This window comes from Carya illinoinensis, chromosome 9 (assembly GCF_018687715.1).
Source record: "Carya illinoinensis cultivar Pawnee chromosome 9, C.illinoinensisPawnee_v1, whole genome shotgun sequence".
Taxonomy (NCBI): Eukaryota; Viridiplantae; Streptophyta; class Magnoliopsida; order Fagales; family Juglandaceae; genus Carya; species Carya illinoinensis.
In genome coordinates this window covers 4,044,220-4,062,500 of record NC_056760.1, presented here as the reverse complement: position 1 = coordinate 4,062,500, position 18,281 = coordinate 4,044,220, and the positions used below count along the sequence as shown (strand labels likewise).

The following is an 18,281-nucleotide window of genomic DNA, read 5'->3' as shown; positions in this document are numbered from 1 at the left end:
TCTTATTAACTATCAAAAAAAGTTTTTAGTTTGTCCTGGGTCTGTCACTGTTAGAATAGTTAGCGCGTACAGGCTACAATGTGCAGTGCCAGCATTGGAAATGAGTTTGCCGATTAAAAAGAATATTATAGTTATTTTATAAACTAATTCTTGTCCAATTTTTGAATAACTCCATTTTACACTAAATCTACTCTCTGTGTTACAGATCTATTTTTGCTTGAGAACTGGATTTTATGATGAAGCAAGAACTGTTGCTCTGTCATCCCGTGCTTCACACCAATTTGCTCCCCTGGTATAGATTCTGTACTGATTATGAATGAGTTGTACGTATCGAAAAAAAATGGGACTTTATTTTATGGTAAAGTGCACCTTTATCCATGTGGTTGAATGCAGTTCTATTGATAGTCTTCGGGTTTCAAATTTTCTAAGCACAGGAAATGTAGGTGTAGTCTACCCTATATTTCTTTTATCACTTTAGTTGTCCGTTCTTCATTTTTTTTTGACAGCTTACAGAGTGGACCAATACTGGAGGGATGGTATCATCCGAGACTGCAGCTGCTGCAACAGACGAATGTGAAAAAATGTTAAGACTGGGTGATCGAGTGGGCCGAGCCGCATATGATAAGAAAAAGTTATTGCTGTATGCTCTCATATCTGGTTCTCGCAAGCAAATTGATCGTCTGCTTAGAGATCTACCAACTCTGTTCAATACTATAGAGGATTTCTTATGGTTCAAACTCTCTGCTGTACGGGACTACCCAAGTGGAGCCTCATCCATTACTCTGAATGAGGGGTTGGTACCATACAGTTTGGACGACCTACAGGTCTACCTGAACAAATTTGATCCATCATATTACACAAAAAATGGAAAGGATCCTTTGGTATACCCTTATGTTTTGCTCTTAAGTATCCAGTTGCTGCCAGCTGTCATGTACTTGTCTAAGGAAATGGGAGATGAAGGATATAACATTGATGCTGCCCACTTTTCAATTGTGTTGGGAGACCATGGGGTCCTTTCTGAAGGTGCCAGTGCCGGGCAAAAACTGGGAGTGATGGATGCTTATGCTGAGGCGTCTAGTATGATTCGGCAGTATGGATCTGTATACTTGCGTCTTGGAGATCTATCAATGGCATTAGAATATTATGCACAAGCAGCTGCTGTGGTGGGTGGTGGACAGCTATCATGGACTGGAAGAGGTAACGTGGATCAGCAAAGGCAGAGAAGCTTAATGTTGAAGCAACTTCTTACTGAGCTGTTGTTACGGGACGGTGGGATCTATCTTTTACTGGGCTCAAGAGGTACAGGAGAAGAAGGTGAGTTGGGAAGGTTTTTGAATGATGCAAAAGCTAGACATCAATTTCTGCTTGAAGCTGCTCGTCGGTGTCAGGAAGCTGGGCTTTATGACAAAGTAATTTCATCTCTTGCCTTATTCAATTTCCTTACCTCTGTAGTTTCTTATGGATAAATTGAGACTTGTTTTTTTCCGCGTTACCTTGGTTTTAGTCATTCTCAAGGAGCCCATTGCTTCTTCCTATCAAATTAGTTCACTTTTTTTGGTCAATTTAGATCTTTATATTCCATAGTCTACCACTCAGTCTTAGTGGTGGGCTATATTATGTTTGATCTGCAAAAGGTGCTGGTACCTTTTGGCAGGAATGACTTTGCGGTCTAACTATTCTTCAGAGTTCAGACTCCTAGATGAAGTGTTGATTATTTGTTGACATTTTTGTATAGGTTAAAAATCATAAATGTATTCTTAATTTTGAATGGTAAGCATTGGAGTTGTCGTAAAATTTTCCTTCTCACATGTGTTTATGTCCCAAAAAGCTTTGCTTTCTCCTGTTTGCCCCTGAAGTTTAACTTAGTTATGGTCTTATTCATGTTTCTACCATCTTCAACTGCTGATATTTCTTTATATTAATGGCGTTGCTTTGAGTAGTTTAATACCTTCTTCGGTGTGTTTTAACCATATGTTTTGGTCTTGTTTCGTCCCTTCATTTTGATAAAAAAAATCCAGTCTATAGAAATTCAGAAGAGAGTTGGGGCTTTTTCACCGGCACTGGATACCATCAATAAGTGCCTCTCTGATGCAGTATGCGCTTTCTCACATGGTAGATTAGATGGTGATAGCCGGACCGCTGGCCTCATCCATTCTGGCAATGAGATACTGGAGACATATAAATATTATCCTGAAGTCAGGTTATTCCAATTCCCATCATCTTGACATGTGCTTTTCTTGATGGTAGTTGCTAGTCCCAGCCAGTTCCTGTGTTATTTTCACCTAAGTTTTATGATAGATTGTGGTAAATATTTTCAAGACAGATGAACATTCTGAAACATTGCTAATGACTCTCTCTCTCTCTCTCTATATATATATATATATTTTTTTTGATAAGTAATAAACTTTATTGAAACGAATGAAACTAGGTATATATATATTATATCTTTATATCTAATACCTCTACCTGAATCAGTTCCTGAAATTTTGTTTAAAATTAATGTCTGAAACTATTGACGTCACTTATAATATATTGATATATATTTTTTTACTTCAAATATATATATATATATTTTGATAGGTAAAAGTAAGTTTTATTAATAAAATAGGCATAGCCTGAGTACACTAGAGGTATAAAAAGAACATGCCAGGTTACAACTAAGTACTAGTGAGAGTTACAAGCAAAGTATGGAGATCATCTGTGTTACAAATAATGGCCGAAACCCAGGAAAGCAGTGTACTGTAGAAAAAACGTTTCAGTTCAGCCATAGAGTGCTCTATATCTTCGAATCACCTCTTGTTTCTCTCCAAGCACACACACCACATAATGCAGTGAGGTATCATTTCCACACAGCAGCGATTTGAGCATTTCCCCGGATACCTTTCCAATAGCATATAAGATCCCGAACACTTCTAGGCATGACCCATGCCACCCCTATCCTATTAAAAACTTCGTACCATAAACACTGGGCCACTTCACAGTGTAATAAGAGATGATCAACTGATTCCCCATCACACTTACACATATAACACCAATCTGAAATAATGAACCCACGTTTTCTCATGTTATCCGAGGTAAGAATCCGTCCAATAGATGCTGTCCAGACAAAGAATGCAATTCTGGAAGGTACCTTGCACTTCCAAATAGCTTTCCAAGGATAGCTATGACCATGGTATAAGCCCAAAAGAGCCGAATAAAAGGACCGCACCGAGAATTTTTTATTTCCACTTGGATTCCACAACAGCCAATCCCTCATCTCATTTCCAAATGATATAGCATATAAAGAGTCAAAAAAACCAGAAAACATGCCCAGCTCCCAATCTTGAGCAGCTCTTGAAAATCTCACATTCCAATGAACAGCACCATTAGAGCGTATCAATAAATCAGCCACAACAGTCTCTTTATCACATGCAATTTGGTAAAGCATAGGAAACACCTGCTTAAGAGCCATGTCCCCGCACCAAACATCATGCCAAAATAAAACCCGAGATGCCACTGCCAATTGTAACTTTGAAAAATTGAGAAAATCTGTCCCAACAAGCTCTTATGTTTTTCCACAATCCCACTCCATGTGCACCCGACTTCATTAGAGCACCAACCTCCCGAAGACTCCCATACGTAGACTCTATCACTTCTCTCCACAAGCCCTCTCTTTCACTATGATACCTCCACAACCATTTCCCCAATAATGCTTTGTTGAAAACCCTTACATTATGCACCCCCAATCCTCCCCATCGAATTGGAGAACAAACTTTATCCCAACCCACCAGATGGATTTTAGCTTCATCCCCCATTCCTCCCCAAAGAAAATTACAAAAAGTTTTCTCGATGCGAGAAGCCACACTTGCAGGTATCGGAGATAAGGAAAGAAAATCCATGGGGAGGTTAGATAGTGTACTCTTAATGAGAGTCCATTTACCACCCTTGGCCAGATATAACCGTTTCCATCCAGCCAATCTTCTTTCAATTTTTTCTACCACTCCATCCCAAATAGATTTGGTCTTGAACGCTGGCCCCAATGGAAGACCAAGGTATTGCAAAGGCAGTGAAATATGACAGCCCAAAATAGATGCCAAGCCTTGAATATTGTTCACACTACCCACAGGGACCATTTCAAACTTTGAAATGTTTACCTTCAGACCTGAAACTGCTTCAAAACAAAGCAAAACAGCCCTCAAATACTGCATATGAACACCGTCGGGCTCACAAAACAGCAGTGTGTCATCAGCAAATAAAAGGTGAAATATATTAATCCCTCCCACCGAGAAACCGGCAATAAAACCTCTACTAACAGCTGCACTCAACATGCAACTCAAAACATCCATAACAAATACAAACAATAAAGGGGATAGGGGATCCCCTAGAGCTGGTAAAGAATCCCTCCGGTGTTCCATTCACCAAAACTGAATAGCGGACCGTAGTTATACAATGTTGAAGCCAAGATAACCATCTCTCTCCAAAACCCCATCTCGCAAGTAAATAGCACAAAAAATCCCAATTTACATGGTCGTAGGCCTTCTCCATGTCGAGCTTACACAAGAGACCTGGTTTACCCTCCTTGAGTCTACAATCCAAACATTCATTGGCAATTAACACTGAATCCAAACATTCATTCAAATATATATATATATATATATATTGTAACTGTTGGTTTGATTTCTTTTTCCTTTTTTGGCTTATTTAGTTAGAATTGTTGAATTTCTGGGAAGTTCAAAAAGTTGAAACTGTGGTAGTAAATATGGAAAGCATTATTGTAAATCCTTCCTAGTCAACGGCAGTAAATATGAAAAACTTTATTGTAAATCCTTCCTAGTCTTGAACCGTTGACTGTTCTTGTTACACCTTTCTGTTACTTCTGTATGTCATGGTTTCATTTTATTTCACGTATCTTTTCTCCAACTGAAGATCACCTGAATATCTGTCCAGTCCTCAAGAGAGAGAGCATGTTTTGGAGCAACAAACTGTGTTAAGACAACTTGAGGCAATATTATCAATCCACAAGTTGGCAATAATGGGCCATCATCTAGATGCTTTAAGGGAGGTTGCCAAACTTCCATTTCTTCCATTAGATCCACGAGTGCCAGATATTACTGTTGATGTGTTCCAGAATTTATCTTCTCATGTACAAGCTTGTGTTCCGGAACTTCTGAAGGTTGCTCTCACCTGCCTGGACAATTTGACAGATACTGATGGATCACTCCGTGCATTGAGGGCTAAGGTATGGTGAAATATAAGTGAATACATTCTTCTGTTATCTTTCCTCTGTTATCCTCGGATTCCATTTAGAAAATATTAAACTATATAAACTTTCTTTAGATTACAAATTTTAAACTATACCACGGTGGCCACAAGCAAAACATTAGTTGGTGAGAAACAAATATTACTATATTAATAATTACTATATTTACTAATACTATACTGACATGCTGGCTAGTCGGAGTGAACCTTTTGGGAGGCATAGCAGTTGTGAAATGAGGAAGGTTGTGCCTTTATGTTGAATGTTTGTGCATGTGGTTTCTTTTCCCAACTTTCTAGAATTTTTGTACTCATTTTTTTTCTTAAATAATAATAATTTTCAAGATTTCGTGGAGCTTCTGGAATATAGAAATTAGTTTTTGTTTTATTTCTGACAGGGTGCCGTCTTTATATATCGCATGTTTACTTGGCAACCTGCCATTTTAAAAACTGAAAGCAAAGGGGGTTTCTGAAGTAATTATTGAGGCATAACTGATGCATCATTCTTGTTTAATGATCTTCCTTTTTTTTTTTTTTTTTTACTTTCTCATTGCAGATTGCAAGCTTTATTGCTAATAATTTGAATAGGAATTGGCCTAGTGATCTGTATGAAAAGGTCGCCCGAAGCTTGTGAAGCACACAAAGCATAGCAGATTGAGATGTCCCGATCCGTTCTGGCAAATTCAATGGTGTATTGGATTGAGGCATCAAGTTTGTAGCTTTTCTGTAAAGAAAGTCATTCAAGATAGGCAATCTTACCATGCTGACCAATGTGGTGTGAGATGTTAATACATACGTTGGTTATGAATTTCTTGGCACTTTGTTTTAGCTGACTGGAATCTGCACCCAATTTTTCCTGTTCCATTTTATTTACTCGGTTGTATTTGTATAAGAGAGTGAGATAAGAAAGATGAAGAGAGGACAATGTCATCATCTTGCCAAGGGTGACCTCCACTGGGACTCGCATGATGATCGCACCCATCATCCTGTGAGGAATACCCCGCATATGTGATTCCACAAATTTTGTTAGATTTGAAGCTAAATCTTGGTCTCGAAATCGGAATTAGTTGGGCAGTAAAATAATCTGGAGTTATGAGCGTTGGCTTGATGACTGTATCGAGTGTTTAGAGGTAAATCGAAAAACAAAAATGTGCATTAAGGCGGTCATATCTTTAATTGAGTAATTTTAAGTAACTCTGCTAAAATGGATGATTGAAAAAATAGCATTTTTTTTTTTATAAATTAATTGTTCCTAGAACAATATCCAAACGTTCCAACTCAGACTTCTTCCAACCAAAGCAAATCCCCGTAGCAGGGCTCGGCCCGATAACCATCAAAACAATAGCCTATCATATTGCCATTGGGCTTCACTTCGGTCCATAAAACAAGAAAATCAAAAGAAAAGAGAAGATTGGAATAAGAGAGGTGATCAGCCACAGCCGTACGCCGCAGCCGAAGAGAAGGTGCAGATACCATCTCGTAAAGTATATATGATCAGCCACGGGAAGAGGTTCGGAACTCATTTCTCTTCCCCCGTACGTATCACTCTCTGTCCACATTCGAGTTGCCCTAACTTATAGGTCGTCGTCGGACTGGGCATAAGAGAGATTAGGCTTGCTTAAGTGGTCGGTTAGGGCCCGGCAGGGGTATACATCATAGTTGAGTTTGTGACTGGATTTTGGTTCTGCCGACTGGATTTTGTCACTGGGTATAACCTTTTATGCTGGGACTAATTTTTGGTAATTTTTTAGCTTGCTCTTGTTGGTTGCAGGCACTGGGAAATAATTAGGAGCAACCTGGTATGTATCCCTTTGGTGATGCTTTCTCTTACGGGGGACAAAGAGGGCAATGTGAACACTAGGGACTAGACGACAAAGGGCTGGAGCCTGGGACAGCTTTGGGAAAGACAAACAGTGGGAACAGGACGGGACAGCTCTGGACCAAATGAGTTCCCAAAAAAAAAAAAACCTTAAGCGACGTTTCGGGGATCCTTTGTGTCTGATTTTAAAAATATGGGTCTCTCACTTCTGAAGTAATCGAATTAAGATTCTTTTCAGTACACAATATATCCCAACTAGGAACTAGGGTTTTGGAGTGCAATTTCTCCATCAACGGTCTGGATGAACTTGTTGACTTTTGGAGACTAGATTAACCTCTTCGTCAAAAGAGAGCTCAGTGACATCGAAGCTAATTCCCTCTATCTCTGGATGGGGAATTTGTTACCGTTGGCTCAAAGGGGGTCAAATTCCACCAAGTAAAGCCCTCTCTTTCTATTGTTGGGTGTGAGTGAAATGACTTGGTCGTCTTTTTTTATTTTTATTTTTGGTGTATATGGCTTGGCTAGATAATGGATAGTCGCTAGGAACAAATTGCAGTAATAAAGACACGGCTGGGGTCTTTCTTACCCTGTTTGAATTGGTTTTCTTGAAATTTGTTAGTTATTTTAGTTGTTAATTCTTCTTGTGTGTGTGTTTGTTCCTGACGAATGAGTTCCCAAACTTTTTATATATCACATTGGAGGGTTGAATTTGTATAACTTTTTGTTAGCAGCTTGTCTATGTGCTTTCATCATGCTTCTGTAGTTAGTTTACATGACTTGGTGATTTGTTTACGTGGAAAATTTTCAAATTGGTTTAATACTAAGTGTGCAATTTGTTTCTTTGGGTACTGTTTTCTTCGAATGGTAGAATGACGGAGGCTGTGGATTGGGAAAGTTCTTCAGGCGGGGAGAGTGAAAACGAGGCCTATTTACAATATATTAATTATGATGATGACAATGAGGAACATCACTTTAAGTCTTGGTTTACATCAAAGATCCAGTTTAGGTATGATAAAGCTTTTGAGTAGAACTGGCAAAAAGAATTTTGTTTTGTTTATATTGTAACTTTGGGTTATGGCCACTATTCTCAGGAAAGATAAATCGACGGCCTGTTGGATCGATGAAATTGGAATGGCTCAGGTTGTAGAAAACAAGGGTAAAATGTGGAGGACAATGGGGATAGTTCGTGGCGGCAAGATTTATTATACAATTGAGGAAACTTTGTACGTGAAATGTAGATTTTTTAATCTCTTATTGCCTTTTTTTAAAGAATCAGATCTTTTTTTGTTTTGTTGATACTCTCGAAACCAGGATTTACTGGTCTTTTCCATAGTTCCTTCCATTTCCACTCATTTTTGTTGGTATACTTAGGGACCCTTAATTTTTTGAACATTTATTTTCTAATTTAACATTCCCTAACGTAACGCAGAGGTGATGTTTTTCTTTTTGTCTAACAGAAAATATGCCTTCAAAAAAATTGAGAAAAATAGTTTGAATTTTCTGATGCGGCTTTGTTTGGAGATTATGGATTGCCCTTTATCAATGTTTTTTTTTAATAAGTAAATGTCAAAGGACAAAAGGGTCAGAAGGTTGGGGGAATGCCTCGATATATTTCAATAAATTCATTAAAAATTCAATCTTATCCAGTGAGTTTCTTACGATTCACCGGTTGAAAGGCAATGCTCATTAACTGTCCTTCATTCTGTGTTGCGTCCTTTTCTCATTCTTTGTTGAGATGGAATCATTTGTGAAGGGAAGCTTCTTATTTTGGTAGGTTTTTGATGGAAATAGGGGCATTGCTTCTCATGGATGACAATGACACAAGTCTTTCAATAAAGGATATGTATGCCAAGGTTAGTGGATGCGCTTGGGAGTTGTTTGAAGTTTATAGGCACCTGAAGTCCCTTGGTTACATTGTTGGGCGGCATGGTATTGCTTGGTCTACAAAGGGTGTTAAGAGTAGCTCTGAAAGTGTTTCTCTTCAAGGCTCTCCACAAAGCAGTGAAGTGGACGTAGAACTAAAAGACAAGGGGTCCATCATCGGACTGTTTAATGATTTGCACATTAATGAAGCGAGGGCAGTTTTTGATGTCTATCTCCCAAACAGCAGGTTTAGAAAGTCCTCTCCTGGAAACCCGAGATTTGTGCTCTGCTTAACTAGGTAATCATATTTGGTATTTTTTTAACCTTTTTCTTTCTGTGCTTATTTGCAAATTACTGTTTTTCACATCATCATAAGATGTACTTGGGCTATGCCTCCATTTCTTATGAATAATATTCTTGATTACCTATAAAAAAAAAAAATCATATCATCATAAGATTTGTGCTTTTGTTAAACCTTTCAATGAGATATGGCATTTCTATTTTCAAGGTCTAGAGTTTCAATATCTTGACAAATTTACTTGGAAAGGGACTTGTGCTTTCCATACAATCGTAACATATGAATCAAGATTAATTTTTATAAGTAAATCAAGTTTTTATTCATGTGTGCTTGTGCTATGCCTTTTTCTGTCAACAAAGTTTTATTCTACTTATCCAATAAAAAGGGTAAAATTAGTTGTTATTAAATCAAATAATAAGGCATAACCCAAGTACACATGGAGTGTACAAGAGAGGAGCATATGTATCAAGATTTTTAATTTATGCTTCTCTTAGAGTATATACAAATAGGTTATGCTATGTTGCCCTCTAGACCTTGGCTTGGCGGGTAAAGGAGCTTTCGAGTAGGTATTCAGTTGTTATTTTAGCAAATAGAAAGCAAAAGGGAATACCCGACATTTCACTAATATAGAGTTCCATTTAGCGGTTGTGAGCAGTTAGAGAACAGTTCATCCTAATTTGTCCTCTTCCTTGGTTTTGTTGGTGATTGGTCTTGCATACTGATTTTTTGGACTTGGATAAATTTATGGATTCGTTAAATTAAAGTGATAAACAGTACTGTCGAAAGAAATGGGCAGTTATGCTTGTTGAACCTGTGCAAATACTACACGCTTTAACTGAACTTTCCGCTTCCACTAAAGTCCCTCTGAACGTAGACCTAAAAAACCATTTAGTTATCTATGCAGATGGAAAAAGAAAAATGAAAGCATAATATATTTTGTGCAGTTTTTGGAAATATAACATTAGAAATTGTCATCACGTTGCTTCTGATGTAATAAGGCTCTAGAGTCTTCTTGAAATTGGCATCCTGAGAAGGAGGCGTCTCTTTATCATCATTGAAAAGTTTGGTGTCTTCATCCACAAAATAATTGTAATCTCTGCTTGAAGAAGATCAATTAATGTATCAAAATTCGTTTTTTTTAAAATAATTTTCATTAATGCATCCTTGCTTGTTCTTTGTTTTTTCCAGTTTGCTTTGAAAGAGATCTATATTCACTTCTATCAATGGATCTGCATAAGCTTCTGAATTCCTCACGACTTGCCTTCTATTGTAGGGGTGATCCACCATCCATAGCAGACGTTGAAGTCCTTGAGAGGCAGTGTGGAGGCTTTCCTTTACTGTTTTGTCATGTAGAGTATGGACGAGTGTGTTACTTTTCCTTTGAGGTTGCGAAGCTTCCCATCCTACCTTGACCCTGCCAGCATGGATGCCGTGATTAATAGGTACATCCAACAGATAGCGATAGCTTTTTAAAGCAAGGTTGGAGTTATAAATGTCTAAAAAGTAACATGCAATCACTGTGCTATAATGATTTGACATTCGGTTTATATATGATTGAGAAATTTTGAGCAATTTCGGTTTATATAGTCTGTATATGTACTAATAGCTTAGTGCATGTTTGGAATTGCGGTGAGAAATATAACTTATAACTCAAGTAATAAATTCTACTATTAAAATGTTATTTACTGTTTGTTAATTATATGTTTAAAACACTTTTAAACGTGTTACATTTATTTGAAAACAAATTAAAAAAGTACTTTCTGATATAGAAATAACGATTATTTGAATTTTTAAAGATTATGATCATATTCTTAAAAGTTTGAAAGTTATACTTATGTTAAAGTTGTATGGATATTTTCGTCCATTGACAGTCTTTTTAAAATTTGAATTATGTTCTGTATTATCCGAAAAAGTATTTTTGAGGAAAAGCATCAGTTTGTTCTCAAACGTAATTTTTAGCTTATTTGAGATTAAAAGTGCTTTAATATGTAACATCTAAATTATTTAATTTTTTCATTAAAGTATTTTTAACAATATTTAAACACTTTTTAAGATTTCTAACGCAATTCTAAACAGGCCCTTAGTTTCTTAGAAGAAGAAATGTAATGGCTTCTTTTTTTTCCACTTTCTTCCCACCGTTTCATAGCCATCAAACGCCACGTATGGTTGTTACTAAGGCTCTAACACATTCCTAATTAACACGAACGAGTTTATTTAGAGCAATTTTACCTCGTTTGGTTACGCAGTTCAGATGAGATATTTTAAATAGTAGTGAAATTTTTGAATTAAGATTAGATTAAATAATTTGTAAAAAAAGTGTGTTTGGATAGTGAGATAAAATGAGATAATTTTACTTTTTGTGATTTGAAAAAGGTGTAGGTCCCATGGTTAGGAGAGTACCCGTTCACTTGAGATTTTTCACTGTTCATTTACTGTTTTACACTGTTTATGTCAGTTTTGCACTGTTCACTGTCAGTTTTACACTGTTTTGCACTTTTTATTTAAGTGATATTTTCAAAACTTAAAGATAAAATATACCATTTGGATAGGCAAAACTTCTGGACCATACAGCCCAGACGAGATACTTATCTGGCCCGTTTGGTTGTTGAAGTATACTAAAATTAATTCAATTTAGTTCAATTTTAAGTTAAGTTTAACATTTAAATATATAACTCTTATATTAAAAATTCATCTCGATTCAAAACTTTCTTATACGTAAGACTTATAATCTTTTTTAATTCAATACTTTTTTACATGTGAGACTTACAACTTTTTTTAATTTTTCATAAATAAATTTAAACTCATCTTAACATCTAAATATATATAAATTCATCTTAGGCAAATTTTACAAAAATCACTTCACCATCTTAATTTATTACTATTCTTAAAATACTTAACTCATCTCAGTTCAACCTAACATCCAAACGCAGTCTTAAAATTGCAAAGACTTTTGACTTTAAAAATAGAAAAATTTATCTCCCCCTTCTTTATTATTATTATTATTATTAATACGATATTCAGAGTAAATTCGACGCTTTCCCAAATTATCTTCGATAACCGAGTACGTGCCATATAGCCAAATAGGTACATTTTGGATCCCATGGCGTGCGGGAGAATTTATGAGGAAGTACATCTTTGATCCCATTTATAATTTACTGATTAACATCAAAGGACACCGAATCACGCATAAAAGGAGTCCCACCATGTCCACATAGCTTGCAATTATTCCAAAAAATAAATTGCACTAGCCTCTGAATATTTTATATCCGCCCCGGTAAAAATATAAAAGGTAAATGAAAAAGGAAATGATCAGAATGCAAGAGGAAAAATAAGCGGACGACTTTTCCATTGTTTGTATTAAAAGAGTTTAATACATCCAAGAACGAACGCCCCAAACCAACTTGAAGTTGTTACCTTTCAAGGGCTGCAGAGGTTCTTGAGATCCTCCTCCTTAGCATACCAGCCAGGTATTATCTTCGATACATGGGGATAAAGATCCTTGTAGGAATTCCTAATTGTCCCTTCTGCAACTCCAGTAGCGACTGAAATATCTGGCATTCAAGTGGCTTAAATCAGAGCATTTCACTTAGTATAAGAGTATAAGTTACAACAATTAGCACCTATAGTATGACATAGTATATGCATTCATATCTTTTGCATGTATTACAAAGTAGCATGTATAAATTTATTTATAATATGAAAACGATTGAATAATGTTGGATCATAATGTTTAACCCTACGATATCAGAGCACATTGAGGATCTTATAAAATATAACCGTGAAAAAATATGAAATAAACAGAGTAATCCATGATTCATGTATAATGCACCCTTCAGACTTTGGCGCCTTAACAAATATAGAGTAAAGTATGGACCTTTAAGAGGTTTCTTATTGTCTGAAAGCTGAGTAATAATGTAAATGACTGCTGCTGCAATTGATATTGGACTCCTCCTGTAATTTAGGAAAAAGAAACCATAAATATAAACAAATATTGACCAAAACAATTTCGATGAACACATTAGATACATTAGGGACACAATAATGAGGAAAGCGAGTGACATACACATGAATCGGAATATACACAATCATAAAGTATGTTAACTGCATCCTCACTCAGACTCCAATATTAATTTGACGAATCAAAAGTTGATTTGAGTATGGAAGGAAGAAACTTTATCATTTCCTCTTTAACTTGGTAGAGCAATCAGTACCACACTGAGAGACAGCATAGTTATGTCATGAAGCCCTTTCTCATGCCAAAACAGACTATTTGTAATTTATATTATTGATATCGTTATCCACCTTCCCTACTGGCATACAAAGCCTTCACCTTAGCATACTTTTTGTTAATGACACCTACTAGAAAATTTATATTTACATTCCAAAAGAACTCTTATGGCTTCATGTAGCTGGCCTCCAATATGTGATCAAAACAATTGATCAGCTCCATCTCTTTTCCCTATAAAATGGCTTTAGTTCGGTAAAAAATTGGGGCTAGCTTTCCCCAGACACAAGTCCATCCCCACCCATGTGTTGTACCCAGGATCTCCCAAGGGCAAAGATCAATAACTCTTTTATATAATTTGAATTCTGCCGGGTATTTATTATTTAACATGCTTTCCACCCATACTTCAAATCATTAATTCATATATCATGAAATCTTTGATCACAATAAACAAGAATAATAATAATTGAGCTGTACAGTGCATCCGGGAATAAAAAATTCTAAGTTAATGCACTGAAAGGAGAGGTAAACTTCAGTCATGAACATATACTTCACTTGCTGCATAAAATATGATGATACAAGTTAATCCCAAACGTACCTTATGTCAAACTCTTCTGACTTTGTAACAGCTTCTTGGGCAGCTTTGACCACTTGATTATTCATACCAAGATTGGAACAAAAGCGCCTCTAAAGATTAAAATGATATTAAAGCCAGTCTGTGCCACAAATTATTGAATGCCAAATGAAGTTATCAATTTCAGAGATGAGAAAACATCTCACCATAAAGTCCCCAGCATGTATTGTTCCCATCTCCACCGACTGACCATTCTCCAACCCCAGCTGTTTCACTATATATTCTTTTGCTCGGCCAATTTCCTTCTTTGTGGCTCCGTTGGCGACAGAGCAAATTTCTAGTTGAAATCCACAGTTTCAGGGAAGCTCATACTTCTTTTTTTATAGGTACGCAATCATTTTATTAAAAAAGGCAATGCATAGCCCCAGTACACAGGTTGTATACAAGAGAACAGGGAAGCTCATACACATAGGGAAAGATAAATTAGGAAGCATCCATGTTAAAAGAATCATAGGCTGTACCCTTTACAGTGCGTGGCTTATCTTCTTGTCGACAAGCAATGTACAGGCAAGCAGCCAATAATGCATCCTGGTTTCTCCCTCTACTAGACTTTTGATCTTCCACCCTCTTAAATATCTCATTAGCCCGGTCCTTCAAATCAATAACAAAAGCACCATTAGGAAAGGAAAATAACAAGTTCAATTCCAAACGCCAAATAACAGATGCAGTGGTATCAGGACTGAAGATGAAAATAGAAATTCAAAGGCGTTTACATTTTTTTCCCAGGGAAAATGATGTAGCAATATTGGTAACGGGAAGAGGTCATCTTAGCTTGATACATCATATAACTATAACTTGCAACATGGTGTTAATCAAGGTTCTAAAAAGAGAATATTCCACTACAAGTTCGGCCATCAACACTTAACACCTCTGCATCATACAAATATGTAATTTTCTACAGTTTAATTTAAGAGCACCTTTAGAAAATTGGGACACTTTAAAAAATTTGAAATGTTAGATTATCTCTTCAACAAATCTAAGGAGCTCTTGAAAATAGAAAAGAACATGTTTCTTTAAATTAAAATTGAACAGCTCGGGTGCCTGAATTCTGAAGATCCTTATAGATAATGAACGAATATATAAAAAATTGATGTCCTAGAATATCCAAATTCAATTTTCTCTTCATTAGTCCAGATGATGAGCAGGCTAGACATTTTTTATTTATAAAAAGCACCTCCATTATGCAATATTTTATGGATCTAGAAAATTGAGTCAAACCAAAACATATATATTACTATCTTTTATTGTATTTTATGGATATTTTCTTACCATACATTATTTTTAGTAATGTCTGTTTTACTTTCAACCATACATGCGCTAGTGCTTAAGTGTGCCTGGTGCTTTCACCAATACCGACTCCCAATTATTTTATTTTGCAGTTTTCATACTCAACTCCACACAGATACTTTTTAAACAACATATTGTTGATTTTCTTGCATGTGCTAAATCAACATCTCTGCCGATTTCTGTTGCTCATTTTCAAAACTCAAAAATTTTGTCAAAAGCAAATATTCCCTAGCTAATAAATTTCAATATTGAAACTATGATGTTTTAGGTGTTTACTGCTAACACAAGTTTCATGTTACATTCCTTTGCATTGGAGGTCAAGAGCATTATAAATCGATCCTATTCTTTTATAGTTATTTTTTATCATAACCTTGCAGCCACACGTCAACGTTTGATAATTGAATAAAGTTTAGATACTTCATCTTTGAGGCATATAACAACATTAGAGAGCATGCAGACATATTGGCATTTGGGTGTGCTAAAACTTTAGTCACATAAATGAAAAATCATAACAGTGAGTAAATAGCATACCTTTATGGTTGCAACAAGGCCCAATCTGAAACATAATATCATCACATTAGCTTCATATTTCAGGATTCTTTTCATCAGAAAATAGAACTGCTGGCAGAATAACATATTAACGTTTCAATATTTAACATAACCAGAAAATATAGTGTTAAGCTAAATTGTCGCTGTATTTTCACAAGATAATTATTGAAAGCAAAATTACTGCAATATTAAAGAAATTTTTTTCGATATGTAATATAAAACTTAATGAAAATAGAAAGGTGAAACTCAAGTTCACAGAGAATATATGATATGTAAACCTAACTAGAAAAAGTGAACAGATTGAGAAAATCCTTAAAGCTAGAAGAAGAAAAACAGTCAAGAGCAACCATCCAGTGCAAAAATCCAAGATCAGCCTGAGTAGCTGGCCAATCAACATTGGCATATCATAAGCAAAGTAGCGGGTTGCTTTATTATTCCCTTAGCAAGCCAATATCAAGCAGCTTAGTAATATTTTCTATTGCCATTCCCATGCTTTCTAGCTGCCAAACATACCCCAAATTCAATTACTCAGAAGATCAACAAGGAACCCATAATTTTTCTATAGTATCAACGAGGAACCCATGTTAACAAAATCGAAACTAACCAGACACCTTACCAACAGGCTTCTGAGAAAAAAAAAAACACACACACACACACACACACACACACCGATCAAGGTCAATCACAATCACAAAACCTGAAGTCCAATTCAGATTCCTTTCTATTTTGCAATCGATTAGTCGGAATCTAAATTTCTCACTTGCCTCGACGTATTTCCCACTTGCCTCGACGTATTTCCCACACTTTTTTAGCATCCAAAAAAGGGCCCATAATGCCAATGCTAAAATGAGGAAAAAAAGGAAAATAAATTTTGAAAAATTACCTATCAGACATAGTAGCTATGGTCTTGAAGGCGAGGATGAGCCCCCGATCCGGGTTGGACCCGCGGTTCTGCCATCGCCCGAGCGAGGATGAGAGGAAATCACCTGTGGCACCGTTGGGCTTGGCTATGACGGTGGAGAGGCCACCGTCGGTCAATAGGGGGTTGGTGGGGCCGCCGACACGGACGGGATCGTTGTCGCCCGATTCATTGGCGAAAGTCCGCCACTCGGAGGTCTCATCGATGGAGTGTGATTCCAGAACCAGCCCGCACTCGGAGCAAACCGTGTCCCCGGCCGAGTGATCGAAAACCACTTCCGTCTGCCGCTTGCAGTCTGAACAAAACGCGTCCATGTTTCTTTATTCTTTATTTATTTCAAACAAAACAAATATCGTTTATGTTTCCTGCGGATTTTCCTGTTGGGGTTTCTGAGGGGTTTCCTCTTCTTCTCCTCTGCGGTGCGAGGCCAAAACCAAGAGGAGAGAAGAACGGGAATGGACTAGAAAGGGGAATGACCGAATGAGAGCATTGAGAGGGGTTGTTATTTCTTTTAATGAAAAATCTACCACAATATTAATATGTCTAACAATTCATCAAAAAAATAAATTTTATTAAAAATAATATTTATTTAAATTTTAAATATAAATAAATTATTATTATATATAAATTAATATGAAATTTTATTTATACGTAATAATTTTTTTTATTTTCTTATCATTTTCTCAATAAATAAAATATAATAAATAATTTTTAATTACCTAATATTACATCATAAAATGAGTAAATATTATAAGAATAAAAAAATTATATTTACTAGTCGGTGTAGATGACACACTGTTAATAATAGTTTTTAATTGAGTCTTTCTACTTGATTTAGAGGATGTGTCATTGTACTACTCGCTAAATATGATTTAATTTATAATAAATATTAGAAATTAATTTACTTGCAAATATAAATTTAAGAAAAATTTAGTTATAAACGATTCTGTGTACCAATACGTGTAACAATCTAACGTGATTAGTCAAAAAATTAGACTATAATAAAAATGATACTAATTTAAAATTTGAATATAAAAATAATACTATTGATATGTAGATTGGTAGATAAATTAATTTAGATAATTTTCTTATGATAAAAATGATTTTAGAAACAACCAACCATGACGAGTTTGAGGACCATGGCGAGTGCTGCATTTGGTAGGTGCATATTCAAGGCATTAGTTAGTTGTAACATTTTCTACTTGGTTGGCTCACGAAAGTAAGTGTCTTGGGTGTTTGGTTGCACCTAAAATGTTTATGTTCAGATCCACAAACAAATCGATGTCTGTTGGTTCTGTTCCATTGATATCGTTCTCATGCTCGACCGTACGTCTGCCCCCATAATTCTGTGGTTTCCCCCACCTTGAACTTGAAGTACTCTTTGCAGCTAGTTTTAAGGTGAAATGTCAGGTCTTGTGTTGGCTGCCGTAATCTTTACTTTTATCACAAGTA

At 36.0% G+C, this 18,281-nt stretch overlaps 3 protein-coding genes across 7 annotated transcripts in view; 2 read left to right on the top strand and 1 right to left on the bottom strand.

The window, feature by feature from the left end:
- The window catches only part of LOC122277788 (nuclear pore complex protein NUP93A), a 17,693-nt gene extending 11,630 nt beyond the window's left edge, over nt 1–6,063 (top strand). Inside the window, exons 11-15 of one of the 2 annotated variants that reach the window (XM_043087937.1) lie at nt 206–292; nt 507–1,409; nt 2,019–2,200; nt 4,927–5,218; nt 5,792–6,063. In XM_043087937.1, coding sequence (XP_042943871.1) covers nt 206–292; nt 507–1,409; nt 2,019–2,200; nt 4,927–5,218; nt 5,792–5,869 — 1,542 coding nt within the window. In that variant the 3' untranslated portion in view covers nt 5,870–6,063. Of the gene's footprint in view, nt 1–205; nt 293–506; nt 1,410–2,018; nt 2,201–4,905; nt 5,219–5,791 lie in introns of both variants that reach the window. The other variant, XM_043087936.1, reaches the window with a different exon arrangement.
- Nucleotides 6,064–6,603: 540 nt separating this feature from the next.
- LOC122277789 lies at nt 6,604–10,787 on the top strand. Of its 4 annotated transcripts, none has more exons than XM_043087939.1 (5): nt 6,604–6,745; nt 7,923–8,060; nt 8,146–8,277; nt 8,829–9,215; nt 10,489–10,787. In XM_043087939.1, exons 1-5 carry the CDS (start codon nt 6,726–6,728, stop codon nt 10,625–10,627), a joined length of 816 nt encoding a protein of 271 aa, XP_042943873.1. In that variant the 5' UTR covers nt 6,604–6,725; the 3' UTR covers nt 10,628–10,787. The 4 variants fall into 4 exon arrangements, with proteins under 4 accessions (XP_042943873.1, XP_042943872.1, XP_042943875.1 ...); XM_043087938.1 differs by having other exon boundaries at nt 6,635–7,489; XM_043087941.1 differs by having other exon boundaries at nt 6,644–6,770.
- A 1,743-nt stretch (nt 10,788–12,530) lies between these two features.
- LOC122277376 (transcription initiation factor IIB-2-like) lies at nt 12,531–17,326 on the bottom strand. Its single transcript, XM_043087341.1, has 7 exons — nt 16,794–17,326; nt 15,893–15,917; nt 14,536–14,665; nt 14,221–14,351; nt 14,039–14,127; nt 13,090–13,166; nt 12,531–12,766 (listed from the first exon to the last, which is right to left on the bottom strand). Exons 1-7 carry the CDS (start codon nt 17,141–17,143, stop codon nt 12,633–12,635), a joined length of 936 nt encoding a protein of 311 aa, XP_042943275.1. The 5' UTR covers nt 17,144–17,326; the 3' UTR covers nt 12,531–12,632.
- Between the last annotated feature and the right edge of the window lie 955 nt (nt 17,327–18,281).